Raw genomic sequence first — 15,042 nt, 5'->3', positions numbered from 1 at the left:
AACCATTGCTGTAAGTTACAAGCCGTAGAGCTTTCTTTCGCTCAACTAGACCTTAGTGTCTTTGCAAGCAGCATGCCCGAATCTCCTTTCTCAGCTAACCTCAGACCAGAAAAAGTGTTCCAAAGTTTTGCTGAAGTTTTAAGAGTGTTTAGTGCTCAGCTACTGGAAGTGTTCTTGAAGTGCTTGCAGTTTTCTAGTAGATAAGATAAATGTGACAGGTAAAATTACTGATATGTCATATTTTAAGGTTTTGCGGTCCACATAATTTATTACTGTTTTTTTTTTCTCCAATCAGGAGGTAAGCACAAAGACTGTATCGCTGTGGTCCTACATAAACAGCCAGTTAGATGAGTTCACAAATCCTTTCTACGTAAACTATGAAAACCATGTCCTGTATCCTGTTGCCAGTCTGAACCATTTGGAACTATGGGTGAACTACTATGTTCGGTGGAACCCAAGGATGCGGCCTCAGGTATGAGCTTTCATGTGGTTTTTATATTTTAGAGAAGAGCACAGAGATTTAAAAAAAAAATAATAGTTTTCATAGTGTTGAATGCAGCATTTAATTTCAAAAGTGCTCATCTCTTGCACATATTTCAGCTGATAGGAAAAAGGTGATTTTCTCAAAGAAGATGCGGGATGTGTAAACTTGGTAAATGAAGTTTTCATTAAAGTCACCGGTAGAAAAGGGAGTTACAGTATCACTTTACTGGCTTAGAAAGTAACAGATTAGCAGTCTTTGTTGTCAGAAGATTACTTTTATAACACTTTGTAACACTTTTAAATACTTTTATTGTCTTCACCTTCTTGTAGACTTAGTGTACCTTTGTTTTTAATAGTGTTTTACCTTTTACCAGCAGTGATAGAAAATATGGCAGCAGTTCCTGAAAGAATCTCGGACCAAATATTGACTCATTTTGTAGGGTCTCTAAACTCATCACACACATGCTTGTTTTCAATTGACCTTTACGGTTTCAAGCTGGCTTGCTAAACGTTGAACACTCCCTATATACATGCTCGTTGATTCATCCAGTTTTTGTTCTTATAAGTAATGTCTGCTATTCAGAAAAATCTGAATTTCTTCATACAGATACTCTACATGCTCTCATGCTTAGAGTTCTGAAGAAGGAATATTCGGTTTGTGTCACAACTAATATATCTGAGGCTGCTATGCCATCTCTATTGAGGTAACATTCCAAGGTACCCCCAAGCATATGATGATAAATTACCTGTATTAAGTGACTGCTCAAAAGCTGCTTTCATCTTCTAGCAGTTAGAATGAGATGTGAGTGTCAAATTTATTAGACATCCACAAGTCAGAGGCGGTTGTCAAAGGTGGTGTTCTAAGGTGGGTTTCAAGGACAGTGCACTGGTAGAAGTCCAGGCATATGAGAAATACTTTTTAAGGTCCTGGAAAAGTCTGGATTGCTTTCGTGCTCACTGAGATGTTTCATCTGAGCTGCCTTGTTTCCTTTGCTGCTTGTATTTTTAGTTGGTATAGTCCTATGACTGTTAGGTACCTGTTGGGTGTTAGCATGTGTTTGGAAAGAAAGTGTATTTTAATCTTTATGGTTTTGAAGTAAAATTGTCAACTGCTTTTTAGCAAAATATCATCTTTCCCTTATGCTATTTGCTGAAAAATGTTTGTGTGGTTTACGCATATTTTAGGATAATCAACCCACAGCAATGTCAGTTTATTACTTGTATTTAATTGAGATCTGTAGGCCCTGAAAGCGAGCAGGCTTGCTAAAAACACCTCCCAGTCCAAAAGAAGTGAGGGTGGGGAAGAGGTGACATAATGAGAAAGTATCAGAACTGTCACGTATTCAGTGGCAGGCTCTGCTCGCTGCCTCTCTGGTGGGGAGCGCTCTGGCACGGCTGAATCACTGATCTTCACTGGTCTTTGAGAACAGACCCCTCAAATCAGCAGGCTGAGGGAACAAAATTTGATGATCCTGGTAAACGCTTTAACTTTACTACCACCTTCTTTTCTTGAAGAACTAATACAACTGTATTGACTTTTTAGATCTACCACATTAGCTTTGTCTTGTGAAGATTCATCACGCCTTTTCTCTTGTGTCTGGCCTGCATTTATGTGATATTTGTGACAAATATTCAGAAATTTGCTGCAGAAATTACAGTTATTTCTTGCAGGATTGTGTTTTCCAATCTAATTATGAAAGCACAAACTCATGCAAACAAGTAAATAACAGTCTTTGTAATCACAATATACAGTTTGCTTTCTTCTGTATTTGCATTGTCTAGTTTCACACCCTGTTAGCTGATTGAGTAGCGTTCAGAGCCTTTCAGGAACAGCAAAAAGACAATCACTATTGCAACACCCAACAGGTCTTCACTTGTCTTCAGTGAAAAATTTCTTAAAAAACCAGTCGATTTATTAAAAGGACAGATATCTCAGCCTGCTGAGAAAAGGTGGTTTTGTTGAATAAATTTTAATGTGGTTCTTTTGTTTTTCAACTAGAAGAAGAGAAAGTTAAATATTTAATGTTAATGAAGAGCTCTCGGATGAACAGCAATTCAAGGCAACTTCATGTTCTCTTTTATCAGCTGCAAAAACTTCTTTAGGAAATGACAAAATGTTTATTGTTTTCTCGGAGCTCACCATAAAGCAGAAATGACCAATTATATGAGTTCAAGGGAAGATAAAGAATAGTCCTTTAATATAATCAGAACGGATGTTTGATACCCATTATCAACCATCTTTATGTTACAGGAGAGGAAACTGACAAGAGCAAAAGGGCAGTTTTTGGACTGAGGCAATATTTTATGTTTTCTAATTTCAGCTTTATTAATCAGTGAGGCCTGAACTTTTAAATGGACTGAGAGAAGTTAATCATTGCACTTCATTGACTGGAAATTAACATACATTTCCTTTCATTTTTTTAAATTTGAAAATTACAGAATGCTAACTGGAGATAAGTGTTTATTTTTGCTTTGTTGTGCTCTGTCTTCAAATATCTGTCTCTCATCAGAACTCGTAACAATACAGTAAGGTCTGATCATATTCGTCATTGCACTAGGACATAGAGTTCAGAGTTATTACGTTCTGTAAAAAAAAGACTGCTTATAATGATATATCTTCAGTTCTATCTAAGTTTTGTGGAAGGCTGAATTGGTGGTTTCTATGGTGTTCATTTGCATCAAGAGCCTTGTCTTAGAATTACAGCTGTATTGCAATAGGTGCTGTGCAATTAGGTGACACACAGTCTCCTTCCACAGGGTTCAAAGCTTAAGTGTCTGAGAAGTCAATAACATGGCAAATTCAGGGTTAAATGTGGGTGTTTCTTGTAGATTCCCTCTTTGCTAAACTGTGCTTCAACAAGGTCATTCGAATTCTTAAGTAAAATAAAATGTTCCTTGGTTTCAGTTTGGAGGTGTTACATCATTATTGACTTCTTGTCCCAAGAAAATTAGATAGATTTTAGTCCTGTCTTATTTGAGTTCATTGACTGAGAAGAGGTGTCAGGAAAAGGAATTGCCTTGTGGATCAGATAGCTGAGTGTTGCCCTAGCTGAGGAGATTTCAGCCCTGCACTTACCGCAGAGTTTCTTGTGAGACAAAGCAAGTTTCTTACAGTACCTGATAGTTTCTCTCTATCTGGGTGACAAAGTCAAGATTTCCAGAGTCTGATTTACTGCAGGTAACTTACATCCGCAGATAAAACTCTCAGCATTCAATTGATAAGGAATAAAATGCAGACTAACTGCTTATCCTGTATGCTGAAAATGTCTGTAGTTATTTAAGGGGAACAAAAAAGATTGGTATCCTGTAATAAGCACGGCATCAGAACACGCACAGAAACTGAGAAACTATTACTGTACAAATATTCTTCATTTGGCGGAGTTTCTAACTTATTTTGAAGAGCAAGCATGCAAAGCATTGCTCTATCAAATGTCTAAATCTAAATGGGCTGTAGGCTTTAACAAGCAGCGGCATCATCTCTAGCATGTACAGTTTCCTGAGTCTGGAAATCTATGCAGTTGTTCGCAAAAACCTCTGTTCCAGTTCCCACATGATAGGATTCATAATTTCTGTTTGCTAGTCATTGCTTTTCACGAAGGCTCGGCGGTTTCGCCTGGTTTCCCAGTGTGGAAGTATTGATTATTATTGAAAACAGCTGTTTTCATCCTTTGAGATTGCCTTTTTCTATGAGTATACTGTTAACTAGGTTTCAAAAGCAAGTCTGTCAGGGTTCCAGCTCTTCATAAAGAGGAACAAAAAGCTGAAGTGAAAGATATTGTTGTCTTTCCAGTGCACAGAGTAGGTTTTTGAAAAAGTGACAAGACAAGCAATGAATTTAAAATAACCATTTTCCTCTGCCTCCTTTCTTCCCTGTTGCTAAAATAAAACAGATAAAGTATACTCACTGGGCAAGACAAAATGCATTCACTGTTGAACAATTTTCATGTGAATGACTGTCCTTGAGCTAGTACAGTAATACACAGTAGATATCCATCCAATTAAGACTTGGCCGTACTGTAAGTGAGTAGCTATTATCATTTCTTTTGCACCTATCCTTGTGTTGACAAATTTTGCTATCCAAAAGCACTCCAGAATCCTGAAGGATTACTTAGGAATGCAAACCTGAAAGTGAATGCTGAAAGTGAACTGCAGTGATTCTGTGAAGAGGAAGGTTTGAATTTCTTAGGAAATGAAGCTGTCTTATGTCTAGATTTTTTAATGTGTTGTAGTATGTATATTGTATAGCATAATCATCATTTCTGTGTGGGTATAACTAAAAAAAAAACAACCAGCTTTATCTTTCCTTAAGTCCTCATCCAGCAGGAATAGTTGATTATAGCTCTGAAGTGGTGTGTTCTGAGAGTTACAGTACAGCACGTTCTGTTTTCAATATACACACGGATCACTCCGTTTAAAAAATGGTTTCATATCAGTGGTATTTGAAGCAATAAAGATTGTTTATTTAGCAGTGGTTTAAGTACTTTTCAGCTCATTACAGGCAATAGGTACCTTATCTTTAAAGTGTAGGAAAAGTATCTGCTTTTGAATGAAACAGGCAGCAAAGGTGGCTAACTGGGAAAATAAAGCCCCAGGCATTTTAACCGATTAATTTGCAGGAACCTACAATTGTTCTGTCTGAGTGAAGGACACTACTTGGCTCATGCAATTCCGCAGCGTTTTGCTGTTTGTTATTTGGGGGGGTTGGGTGGTGGTGGTGTGTGTTTCAAATACTGCAAGTATTAGTAGCCGTGGGATAATGATATCAGATTTTTGAGAGGAAAGAGGCTGCTCATACCAGAGAGAAGAAACTTTCTGGAGAGACAGGGAATATTATGGATAATGAAGGCAAGTGAAAAGAAGCAAGTAGCAGGGAAGAAGTGCAAGAGCAGAAAGATATAGAAGGTGAATAGACTGGGGAGATGGTTCAGATCTTAAGTTTAATCATGGGTTGATGCAGAAAAGCTGGACTGGAAACATAGAAGTATGTTGAGATGGGCAAAAATGCGAATTGTTGAAAGGCTAGAAAAACCGGAGAACTTCAATAAATGAAATCTGCCTGATTAGTTGATTTAAAAAAATAAATATTTACCAAAAAAATAGTCCCTAACCATGACTCAATCAGAGAGGAGTAATGGAACAAAAATAGGGATTTGAATGGGAAAGGACTACAAAACTTGGTGAGAGCTTAAAACCAAACAAAAAGGTGCTAAGGAAGTGGCTGGGAAAAGTTGGTTATGGAGGGGAGAAGGGAACAACATGCAGTCTCAGTCATATTGTTCTTAGTTTCTGAGTCAATATTACAGTAGCAATTAAAAGGAAACCAGCAAAAACCACTAAAAAATCTTCTTGAGGTGTTGCAGGTAAATTCTTCTCCAGCTTTTACAGCGTCAGGTTTTTGGTTAATGCCTGGGGGGAAGGTCAGACTTCCCAAGGGTCCACTGCTTGGTGCTGCTGGCAAACTCCTTACTCTTGTGCCTGCTTGGGTTGTATCGCTGGCTGTATAGATGTAAGTGCCGGTTTTGTTTTGGATTGATCAACATCTAATCTGGTTTTAGTAAATTTTATGTGATTAGATAAATCTAATCTTATGTCTTATAAATAGTCATATGACATAATTTTTTAATGAGGTTGGCCCACCAAAATCTGTTAAAATGTTGCATATTCGCCTTCATGTTTCTAGTTTATTTTTTACTGGAGTATTTTTTTAAATAACAGAAATTAAATTTATTGGTTTTCAGCACATTGAGGTAGTAGTTTGAATACCGTGTGTAAAACATCCTGAGGACCTGCTGAGCAATGGCCCAGCCAGTTTTCCAGCGGACTCCTCTCGCGCTGCAGAAGTGGGTCCTTGATTTCCCTTGGAGTAGGGGCAGAAATGCTGGGACCTGGCTGCAGGGGCTGCCTGTTGCTTAGCAGCATCGCTGCGGCAACGCGCGGGGAAGCTGGTGTTACAAAGGGAAGGATGCACACTCTTCTGAAAATCTATATCGATACACTGGAGCACAGCAGCAAAAAATAACTTGAGTGCGACGGGGTGGTGGGTCCAGAGTTGTCTTTTGAGCTTCCACTCTTAATTTAAGAGGCAGGATGAGAGCGTAGGAAACAGTACATCTGCTGTCAGACTCCCAATAAATTCATCTCAGTCAAATCAATTATATGATTTCTGAAGAAGACTGTAATAACAGCTTGCCAAGGAGATACTACTTGTGCTCTGCAAGTATACACTTCTAGGGTTAAAGTGGTAACAAGATCTTTTAATAAACAACCATCTCCAAACTTCTTGTTCCTTACAGAATCTGTCACTCTTCAACTTCCTTTTATTCTAAACAGTGGCAAAGCAAAAGAGAACCTCGTTCACAGCAAGCCATTACAGGTGTCATTGTGAAGGTTGTTGGACTTATTCCTTGCTGAAAGGAGCTTTATTTGAGAGAGGAATCGCATGCTGGAATATAATGGTGTGCAGTGACAAAAACGGAGATCGTTGTCTGTAAGAATTTGCACGGGATGGTATGAGAAAACACTGGCAGCAACAAGTCTTTAGGAAACATGGAAATGAAATAAGCTTATTTTTCTTTCATTCTTTTCAAGGCTTTGAACATGCTTCATCCTCTTCTCCTCCTTCCAAGATAGTAGGAAGCCGCATAATTCCAGTTCTATTTGGTTGTCTAAACAGTTTCATTTAAAGAAAAATACATGTGACTTGAGATTGAGGCTTAGTTTTTGGCATTTTCTCTCTTTTTCCCCCTAGCACCATTGTCTCTCTTTTCATTTTTTTCACATTTATATTTGCTACTTTTCTCAAAAAGGGGAAGTTATATTAGAAGAATTTAAGACACCAGGGGAAAAGCAGCTCTTAATGGCATGCTGCTTTTCAGATGTTTGTATAAGAACTTTAATACTTTTTATATATTTCAGCTGCCTATACTGCCCTTTTCTTAACACATGAGTATATAATTCTAACATAGACCTTTGTCAATAAATGAGTTACTGTCAGCTGCTTGAAAGCACTCAGAAAGTGCGAAAAGATTTCTCCAGACTGAATTTGGCATGTTATTTCAAGAAATTAAAGAACCTATCAGAAGTTTAGTGTGTGAAATCTCATTTTGGACTTCATTGTTTTACATCAATGATGCTGAGTTAGATGGCAAACAACAAGGATCTTTTCCTAGGAAACACTTGACATTAGAAAACCATTCCTGTTAACACTACCATATGAAATAGTGTGATGATGTTTATGCAGAACTGTCTTGCAGTGTTAATATCTAACATGCACTTATTAAGAGATGGCCAACATTTTAAAGATGACCCACGTTTTTTTTCCTTTATAAGACCCTAATCTGCCTTGCCTACAGCTTTACCAGACTCTAATGATCTCTACTGAGTAACCAAGTGTATGTCTGACTGAATTGTTTTTTAAAACTTCATCTGAGAAGGCTCAGTTGCTTATGAGAATATGACTAAGAAAAATGTTTTCCCATATGAAAATATTGGTATTACAGACTTCTTTGTTGGGGGAAGGGTACGTTTTTCTGTAAATATTCCATCTCTAGGGCAAATGTGAGATTTCAGTAAGAGAGATTATGTTTCAGAAATGTGCCTCCTTATATCCTGGAAGAAATGCATCCAATTTTGAAGCCTGAGGCTGGAACAATCTCCGTGAGTTCTCAAGGACTGAGAATAGATGAGAGTGAAAGGACTGAGAGATGGATTTGATACACAGTCTGGGGGAGTTGTGACGAACTGGGAATAGGAACTAAGAGTGAATAATGCTCCAGGAGCTGGAGGTCTTTGCTTTCTGTTCAACCCATGGAATACAATCTGAGAATTAGGCTGGAGGGGGCCTGGCTGGAGATAAAGAATTGCCCCATGTGTGGGGGAGCAGGTTTCTGCTCTGGAGAAATGAAGTTTCTCCTCCCTTTACCACAAGATTCCTCTGTTGTAAGGGGGATAACTGGAGCACAGTTGTCACCATGTGCATGCTCCGTATTTACTGGGAGTCCTGCTTGATACCCACAAGGCCAAATTGCAGAATTCTGAACTTATCTGTTAAACCAATCCAAGGTATGCAAAATGAGGAGGTGCTTGCTTCAGATCCTTGTCTGTAAAAGTGGAGTGTTAGTGCTCCCATACCTCATTAGGGTGCTGCAGAAATAAATCTGTTTCTTGACATGAGATGAAAGTACAGAAAAGGAAACTTAAGCATTTTAAGTACAGAAGAATGAATAAAGGATGGGGTCAGACACTGCAAAGAAAAATAAATGTTGAATAACTGCTCACTAATTGAGTAGCATCAAACTGTGTGCTGAATAAATGGTTAATACAAGGGGGAAGCTAGTATTTTTTATTTAGCCAACTATTTTATACAGATGTACAAGAAGGCCAAATTAAGTTTGGAGATGCAATCTTCATTCTGACACCTCTTTTGGGGGCGTAATTTTGCAACCTTAATGTTGTAGAGTTTTTTGTGTGACTTCACTGTAGACAGACTTTTAAAATGTCATTATTGTTGTTTAGCTAATTTATTTAAAGATAGTCCTGTTCTTTGAGATGGATGCGTGGGGAGAACAGCACTTTGTGTCAAAGTTTGAGCACGTGTTGAATTGTGTTCTGGGGGAATGCTGAGGAAGGCTCGAGCTGTGCAGCCACACTTCTCCTCCTTGAAGCACTTTACACACAAGCCAAGTTCTGCAGTGGCTGTTGTGTAGTGGATCCTGAAAGGATTTATAGTGCTTTCCCCAAAAGCCAGTTGTATGGAATTGCCTTTTAGGAGTGTTTGAGCACCGTGCAGTGGAACACATTGGCTAATGCCCATGTGAAAGGTGTCTAAGAGAAATTGGCCTGTTAAGCTGAACCATGATGAAGCTGTGCAGAAATCAGGTGTAAAAATCTCCCATGACCCAGGGCTTGCGTGACTAATGGTACCAATGGTAAATCGCTCTATTACAGACCTAAGTGTTGTAGGAAAATGTCTTCATAGAGGAGAAATCTGAAGTGGGAGTGTATGAGGAAGGAATCTTTTACTTGAGGAAAGGAAAGAAAAAGGTGGAAAGGGGGCACTAATTGAAATGTGAATTTTCTGTAGTGTGTATTACAGGATCTTGGACAAAATTCATCACCAGCCTCATTTTTGCCATGGTTTTAGGTGTATACATTTTCTCTAGACCACCTCAGAAAAATGCGATTTGTTTTCTGGAGGGTGTGCTTTGTGTTTGATTAGTGCAGGAGGCTGCTGTCTGTAGGCTTGTAGCCTCATGTGCTAAAGAATTTGTATTGTGGATGTATGAGAAAATTGCGGGAAGAGAAGGAATTAATTGCATAGCAAAGGCAGGACTCTGGGTTTATTGGGAGCCTGGTGGTGGGCAGCAATTGTTCTGCTGAAGACTCAAAAAGTTATGCTTTTAAAATTGCTGTAGATAGCATGCTGGATGAATTGATGACTCCCAGGGTACTGGGAGCAGCACTTTGTGAATACACTGAAGCTTCTGTTCATGGGCTAAGCCACAAACAAGAAAAAAGTATATGGCCAAAAAGATGTTGACCTAAACCAGACTGATGCTATTTTATTAAGTTAGAAGTCAAGTTAGAAATGAAATGGTATTTTCCTGTTTCAGAAACATGAGTGTTAGATTTTGAAAATGTCAAAATCAAATGCATGGATTTTTGATGATTTTTTTTTAAAGCCTGAATTCACAAAACTCTGAATTGTGACTGAGTTATGTGTTGATGGCAAGAAGATAAACCCTTTCCGGTTTTTGATACATTTTTCACATAGCACCCTGTGAGAACGTCATGCTCAGGTGTGCGTCCTCGCCTTGTAATCACTTCTAAGCAGTAGGACGCAATGGTGAGTGAATGCAGTTCCCCATAGCCTGGCATTCTGGAATCTTAGGGTATAAATTACTTGCAGCATCCAGCAATCCAGAAGTTTCCCATCGCTGCATTTCCCCATGATTGTTTTGCCAGCCCAGTTAAATTATTTTCCTATCTTGCTCTGTGCAAAAGCTGTAAACAATTAGAGTTTATACAGGACAAAATAAATTAAAAGCAATTTATGGTCCAACTTTTTTGGCCTTTCTGTGGCACTTGGAAGAGGGGGGATTCTCTTTGTGCTTGTCTGAGATAACAGATCCGGCTGCAAAACTCAGTATGGCTTGTGTCTTCCTTTGGCCATGACATAGCTGAGTGTTCCAGATGAGTGTGAAAAATGCGGAGACATCTGATGCGGAGAGGTGCATCTCTAATGCTTTTCGGGCACTGTCAGGTGCAGAGTCAGAAACCTGATCCACTTCTACAAAAGGTTTATCAGAGTGTGGCTCTGGGAGGTCCATTACAAGCACAGTTCACTTGGCTGCTGCACTTTTCTCCCTGACAAGCTGGAAGGGGTCAGACTCTTGGAAAGATGCCTGGTTAGAAGAGTAACAAGATGCTCTGTATGGAGCCAGCTTTGTGAACTCTGCTCTCTTTACAAAATCAGTTCTGTCCCAGCAGGCAGGGGAAAGTTCCTGGGAAAGGCATTTTAAGTTCAACTGAAAGTGGTATTGAAAAGGTATACAGCTATATTTATTGGAATATGTTTGGCATCCCATCAAGACTATTTGCTGATAGTCTTTTCAATAGATTTCCTGCCAACTGTGGTGTCAGAAAGGGACAGTTTGCTGAAATGTTTCATTTCAAATTACTAAAAAAACCACTTTCCCTAAATATTGATGTACTGAAATTCATAGATGCTGGATTCATTGTGTTACTGAAGGAAACAGTGGAAGCATTGCTTGAGAAGAGATAATAACTCAGCATGAGAGTCAAAGTAAGCCTTTTCTTTCTTCACCTGGCAGGTTCCAATCCATCAAAATCTGAAAGAGCTGCTCGCCATCCGGACAGAGCTTCAGAAGAAGGTTGAAGATTTGCAGCGGGAAGCTGCTACACGATCCATTTCTTCCTCCTCCGATAGAGGTTCATCCCCTTCCCATTCAGCCACACCGGTGCACACCTCTGTGTGATGTGTAACAAAAGCCATGTGAAAATACATGTGTCAGGTAATACAGAGAGGAGGGTGAAATGCTTTTCCCGGCACAAAGGATTCTGAGTGACTTGTAATTGCTATGATCTACATGCCTTACTCTGTGTCTGATATTATCATGATAAGGCCAAAAAGAGCTTCAATAGATGTGATGTATTTTCTTGTTGGCAGTTCCCACATGTGTTTTGACATCTCTAGCTAAATCACCAATTGTGAAATTAAACTTTGTTTTGAGCAACTAACAATTTAACCATCCTAAAAAGGAATCCATCTGCCAAGCAGACAGAAAAATGCCTCTCATGCTGCCTAGGGTACCATGCCTGGTTGAGAAAATCAGTCTAAATGCCACATGATGCTTATACAGAACACAGAATGTTTTTCTGAATGGGAGCTCCTTATTTCACTCAGTTTTGGTTTTTTTTTGGCTAGAGCAATTTATTTTTTTAGGTGATTAATGCACTTGGAAATAGATTTTAAAATAAATGTTTCCCAGTGTAGTCAGTTTTACATGTTGACTAAATATGCCATTAAAAGTGGATGGAGTTAAGCTGGATTTATCAAGTATACAACACTGACTTGTATGATGTAATATATTTGGTAAAGCATGTATTTTAGGTTTTTTAATGCCTTTTGTACAAGTTGAAATAAAGTCTTTTGACTGTTTAGCTTATTGTTCACTTTCAGCCTCCTGAGCGAGGGGTAAACTTACTCATGTCAAAGTCTTGTACAAAGTAAAAGTTTGTTTTCTAGCAAATGGTAATATTTGGGTTTGGAATGCCACCCAGCTGTGTAAATTGTATAGTCTGTATAGCTCCACATTTTGTTAAGCGCGTTTTGTTTTAAAGTGTACACACAAAATGCAAAGCTGTGTCCATTTATATACATGTGTATGTGATGGTAAACATACGCATACTCCTGTGGTTTTAAGTGGTAAGTTCAGAAAATGGATCCTGCCTGTCCAAACGCTTTGAAGACCTTAACTCGTAATGACTTTGTTTGACAAAGTTTTTGAATAATATGATCTTAATTGGTTTTCTTGAAATAAAGCCTCTTGGTTTTTTGTTTTTCTTTTTTTTTTTAAATTGCTGCTAGCAGTTTTTTTCTGTAAAGTGAATAATTTAATGGTGTTTTCATATAAAATATATATTCCCAACTGTCTTTCATCTCCCCCCCCCAAAATATTCATATCCGAGAGATTTACTTACTGTAACATCCAACCTTTAAAAAAAATCATTCGATGGCCTTCTTAGAAGTCCCAGAAATGGTGCATGCTGACGGTTTTCCATGGATTGTTTTCCTTGCTGTGTTTCATGAGAATCTGGTTCTTCTCCTTAGGACACTTAAATCCTGCAGCTCTGCTTTTTGACTTGTGCTTGTATTGCTCCACGTTCTGCTGGTGGGAATTAAACCCTGTGCTTAAGAGCCAATTGATTCTATACACTGATTGTGGTTTTTACTGTCTGTGCTGGTTTGACAGAAAATGAGTTAATTTTCTTCGTGCAGTTAGAAACCTTTCTTTTTCATAGCTAGCACGGTCATTATTAGGACTTAGTTTGAGAACAAGAAGATAACACACTAGCACAGCGCTATTGTTTTTAATTGCTGTGATCTGGGAGCCAAGGACATTCTGAATGCTCGCCCACAGGTGTGAGGCATCAAGGAAGGGGGCACGGATGGGGCAGAGCTTGACTGACATCCAGACTGATCAATAGGAGTATTCCAGCCGTTAGCATCATGCTCCAGATTTAAGAGTGGGGCCTTCCAGTTGGCTCTTCTGCTTCTTCTCCTCTTGCTTGCTCTGGGCGCAGCCGGGCGAGTTTCAGTCGGAACATTTAGCCCGGCTTTTTGCCATTTCGCAGAGGCCTCTGGGCTTTTCTGCCTTTTTCCTCCTTTCTCTCTCTGGGACCGGCTTTAGGATCAGGTTTGGCTTTGCTGGGACTAGCTGCTCAGTTGTGGACAGAGCTCATGAGGAATTGCCTTGAGTATCTTTTATTTCTATTATATATATATATATATATATATATATATTTACTACTAGTGTATTAGTGTTTTTTTTTATTAAACTGTCCTCATCTCAATCCAAGTTTCTCCCTTCCCTTTTGATTCTCTCCCCTATTGGGGGGGTGAGGGTGGGGGTAAGCGAGTGGCTATCGTGGTTGTATTGCCAGCTTGGGTTAAACCACGACACTGTCTGTGAGCATTCATTTATTACTGTGCATTTGTTCTTAATATGTGATGGCACTTTCCTGTTTCTCTGCACTGATAGATGTAGCGTATAGTTAATGAGTCGGGTGAGCTGATGTGCCGTACCCAGGCTCACACGTTCACTGTGCAGCGCAGGGTATCTCAGCATGTCCTTTTTATTACAGTGAATGCTTTTGATAATAGATACTCACCTACAAGCACAAAGTTGAGGGAGGCTTGCAATGTTGCATCTCTTAATCAACCTTAGGCTTTTTATAAAAAGGCAAAAGATGTTTTGCTGTGAAAATGGTTCTGCTGAACAGTATGCCAGCAGGGAATTTTACATTGACAAAATATGTTGAGCTGCTAGTGAGTTAAATTCTTCCATACTCTAGATTTCCTTGACATTTTAACTGTATATTAAACACATTATCTCTAAAACGCAGTGCTGAAGAAAATCTTTTGAAGTTTTCTTCTATTGCTGCTAATAATCACAGCACTTTCTCTGTAATTATTGTAAAAGCGATGACTGGATTAGCTTGGGCATTCTGAGATTTTTAAAGTTTGGATGGATTCCTAAAGCTGGAATCTAAGAATTCAGTTTTGTATAGAAGAACACCAGTTATTTCAATAGACCGGCTGGTTATCCACAAGTTTCACTATGGCTTAGTGAGTCTTTGCTGATCTGAAGGGAGAGCCCTGGGGAAGGGTCCTGCTGTGGTGTTTGTGGGCACAGTGGATGTTTCCGTATGTACAGAGCATGGAAATTTTCAAAGACATTAGATAGCTCATATATGCCAGTTACAAGCATAGTTTTATATTGAAGAGGTGACTGTCTTTGTGCTATATCTGACTCTTTCTATTTTTAATAAGGCAGTACTGAACTGGTTGAGGAAAGAGCAGAACCCTGTTCCCTGTCTGATGCACCTTGAACAGAACTATTAACTTCTGATTCAAAAGCTGGACCTTTTTTTTGCTTTTGTTTTTGGTTTTGACTCTGGTGAGTATAAAGAGAATGTGCAAAGGCAGCGAGCAGTTAAGTTTGACCTGTAGGATTTTCTTGTCGTCCTAGAATGGGCTAAAGCTTTGCTAACCAACTGAAACATTATTTGATTGTAAAGTAAGTTAAAATGAACCATCAGCATCAGACACTTGGCCATTTTAGTCCTGTTTCAGAGCTGAAATCCACTTTTTAATCCCTTGTAGATAAAAGTAATCTTTTTGTCGTTCCACTAAAATGGAAGGCAGTTTTTAAAGCTGGTAAACACTCCTATCTGCTTGGTTTTGTTCCCTGCGTAGGCAGCTTCCCTCTCAAGGAGTTAAAGCTTTAAACAAGAAGTGTTTATTTTTTTCTCTTA

The 15,042-nt window shown here is 38.9% G+C and overlaps 1 protein-coding gene across 5 annotated transcripts in view; it reads left to right on the top strand.

Moving 5' to 3' along the window:
• MTMR1 (myotubularin related protein 1) overlaps positions 1 to 12,582 on the top strand; it is a 36,410-nt gene extending 23,828 nt beyond the window's left edge. For all 5 annotated transcript variants that reach the window (XM_065077842.1, XM_065077840.1, XM_065077841.1 and 2 more), the window contains 2 exons: positions 296 to 472; positions 11,316 to 12,582. In XM_065077842.1, the coding sequence (XP_064933914.1) occupies positions 296 to 472; positions 11,316 to 11,480 (342 nt within the window). In that variant the 3' untranslated portion in view covers positions 11,481 to 12,582. The remainder of the gene's footprint in view (positions 1 to 295; positions 473 to 11,315) is intronic.
• The last annotated feature ends 2,460 nt before the right edge of the window (positions 12,583 to 15,042 follow it).

Source organism: Columba livia, chromosome 12 (assembly GCF_036013475.1).
Source record: "Columba livia isolate bColLiv1 breed racing homer chromosome 12, bColLiv1.pat.W.v2, whole genome shotgun sequence".
In the NCBI taxonomy this organism is placed as follows: domain Eukaryota; kingdom Metazoa; phylum Chordata; class Aves; order Columbiformes; family Columbidae; genus Columba; species Columba livia.
Note: the sequence above shows the minus strand (reverse complement) of the source record. Positions and strands in the feature narration are given on the sequence as shown.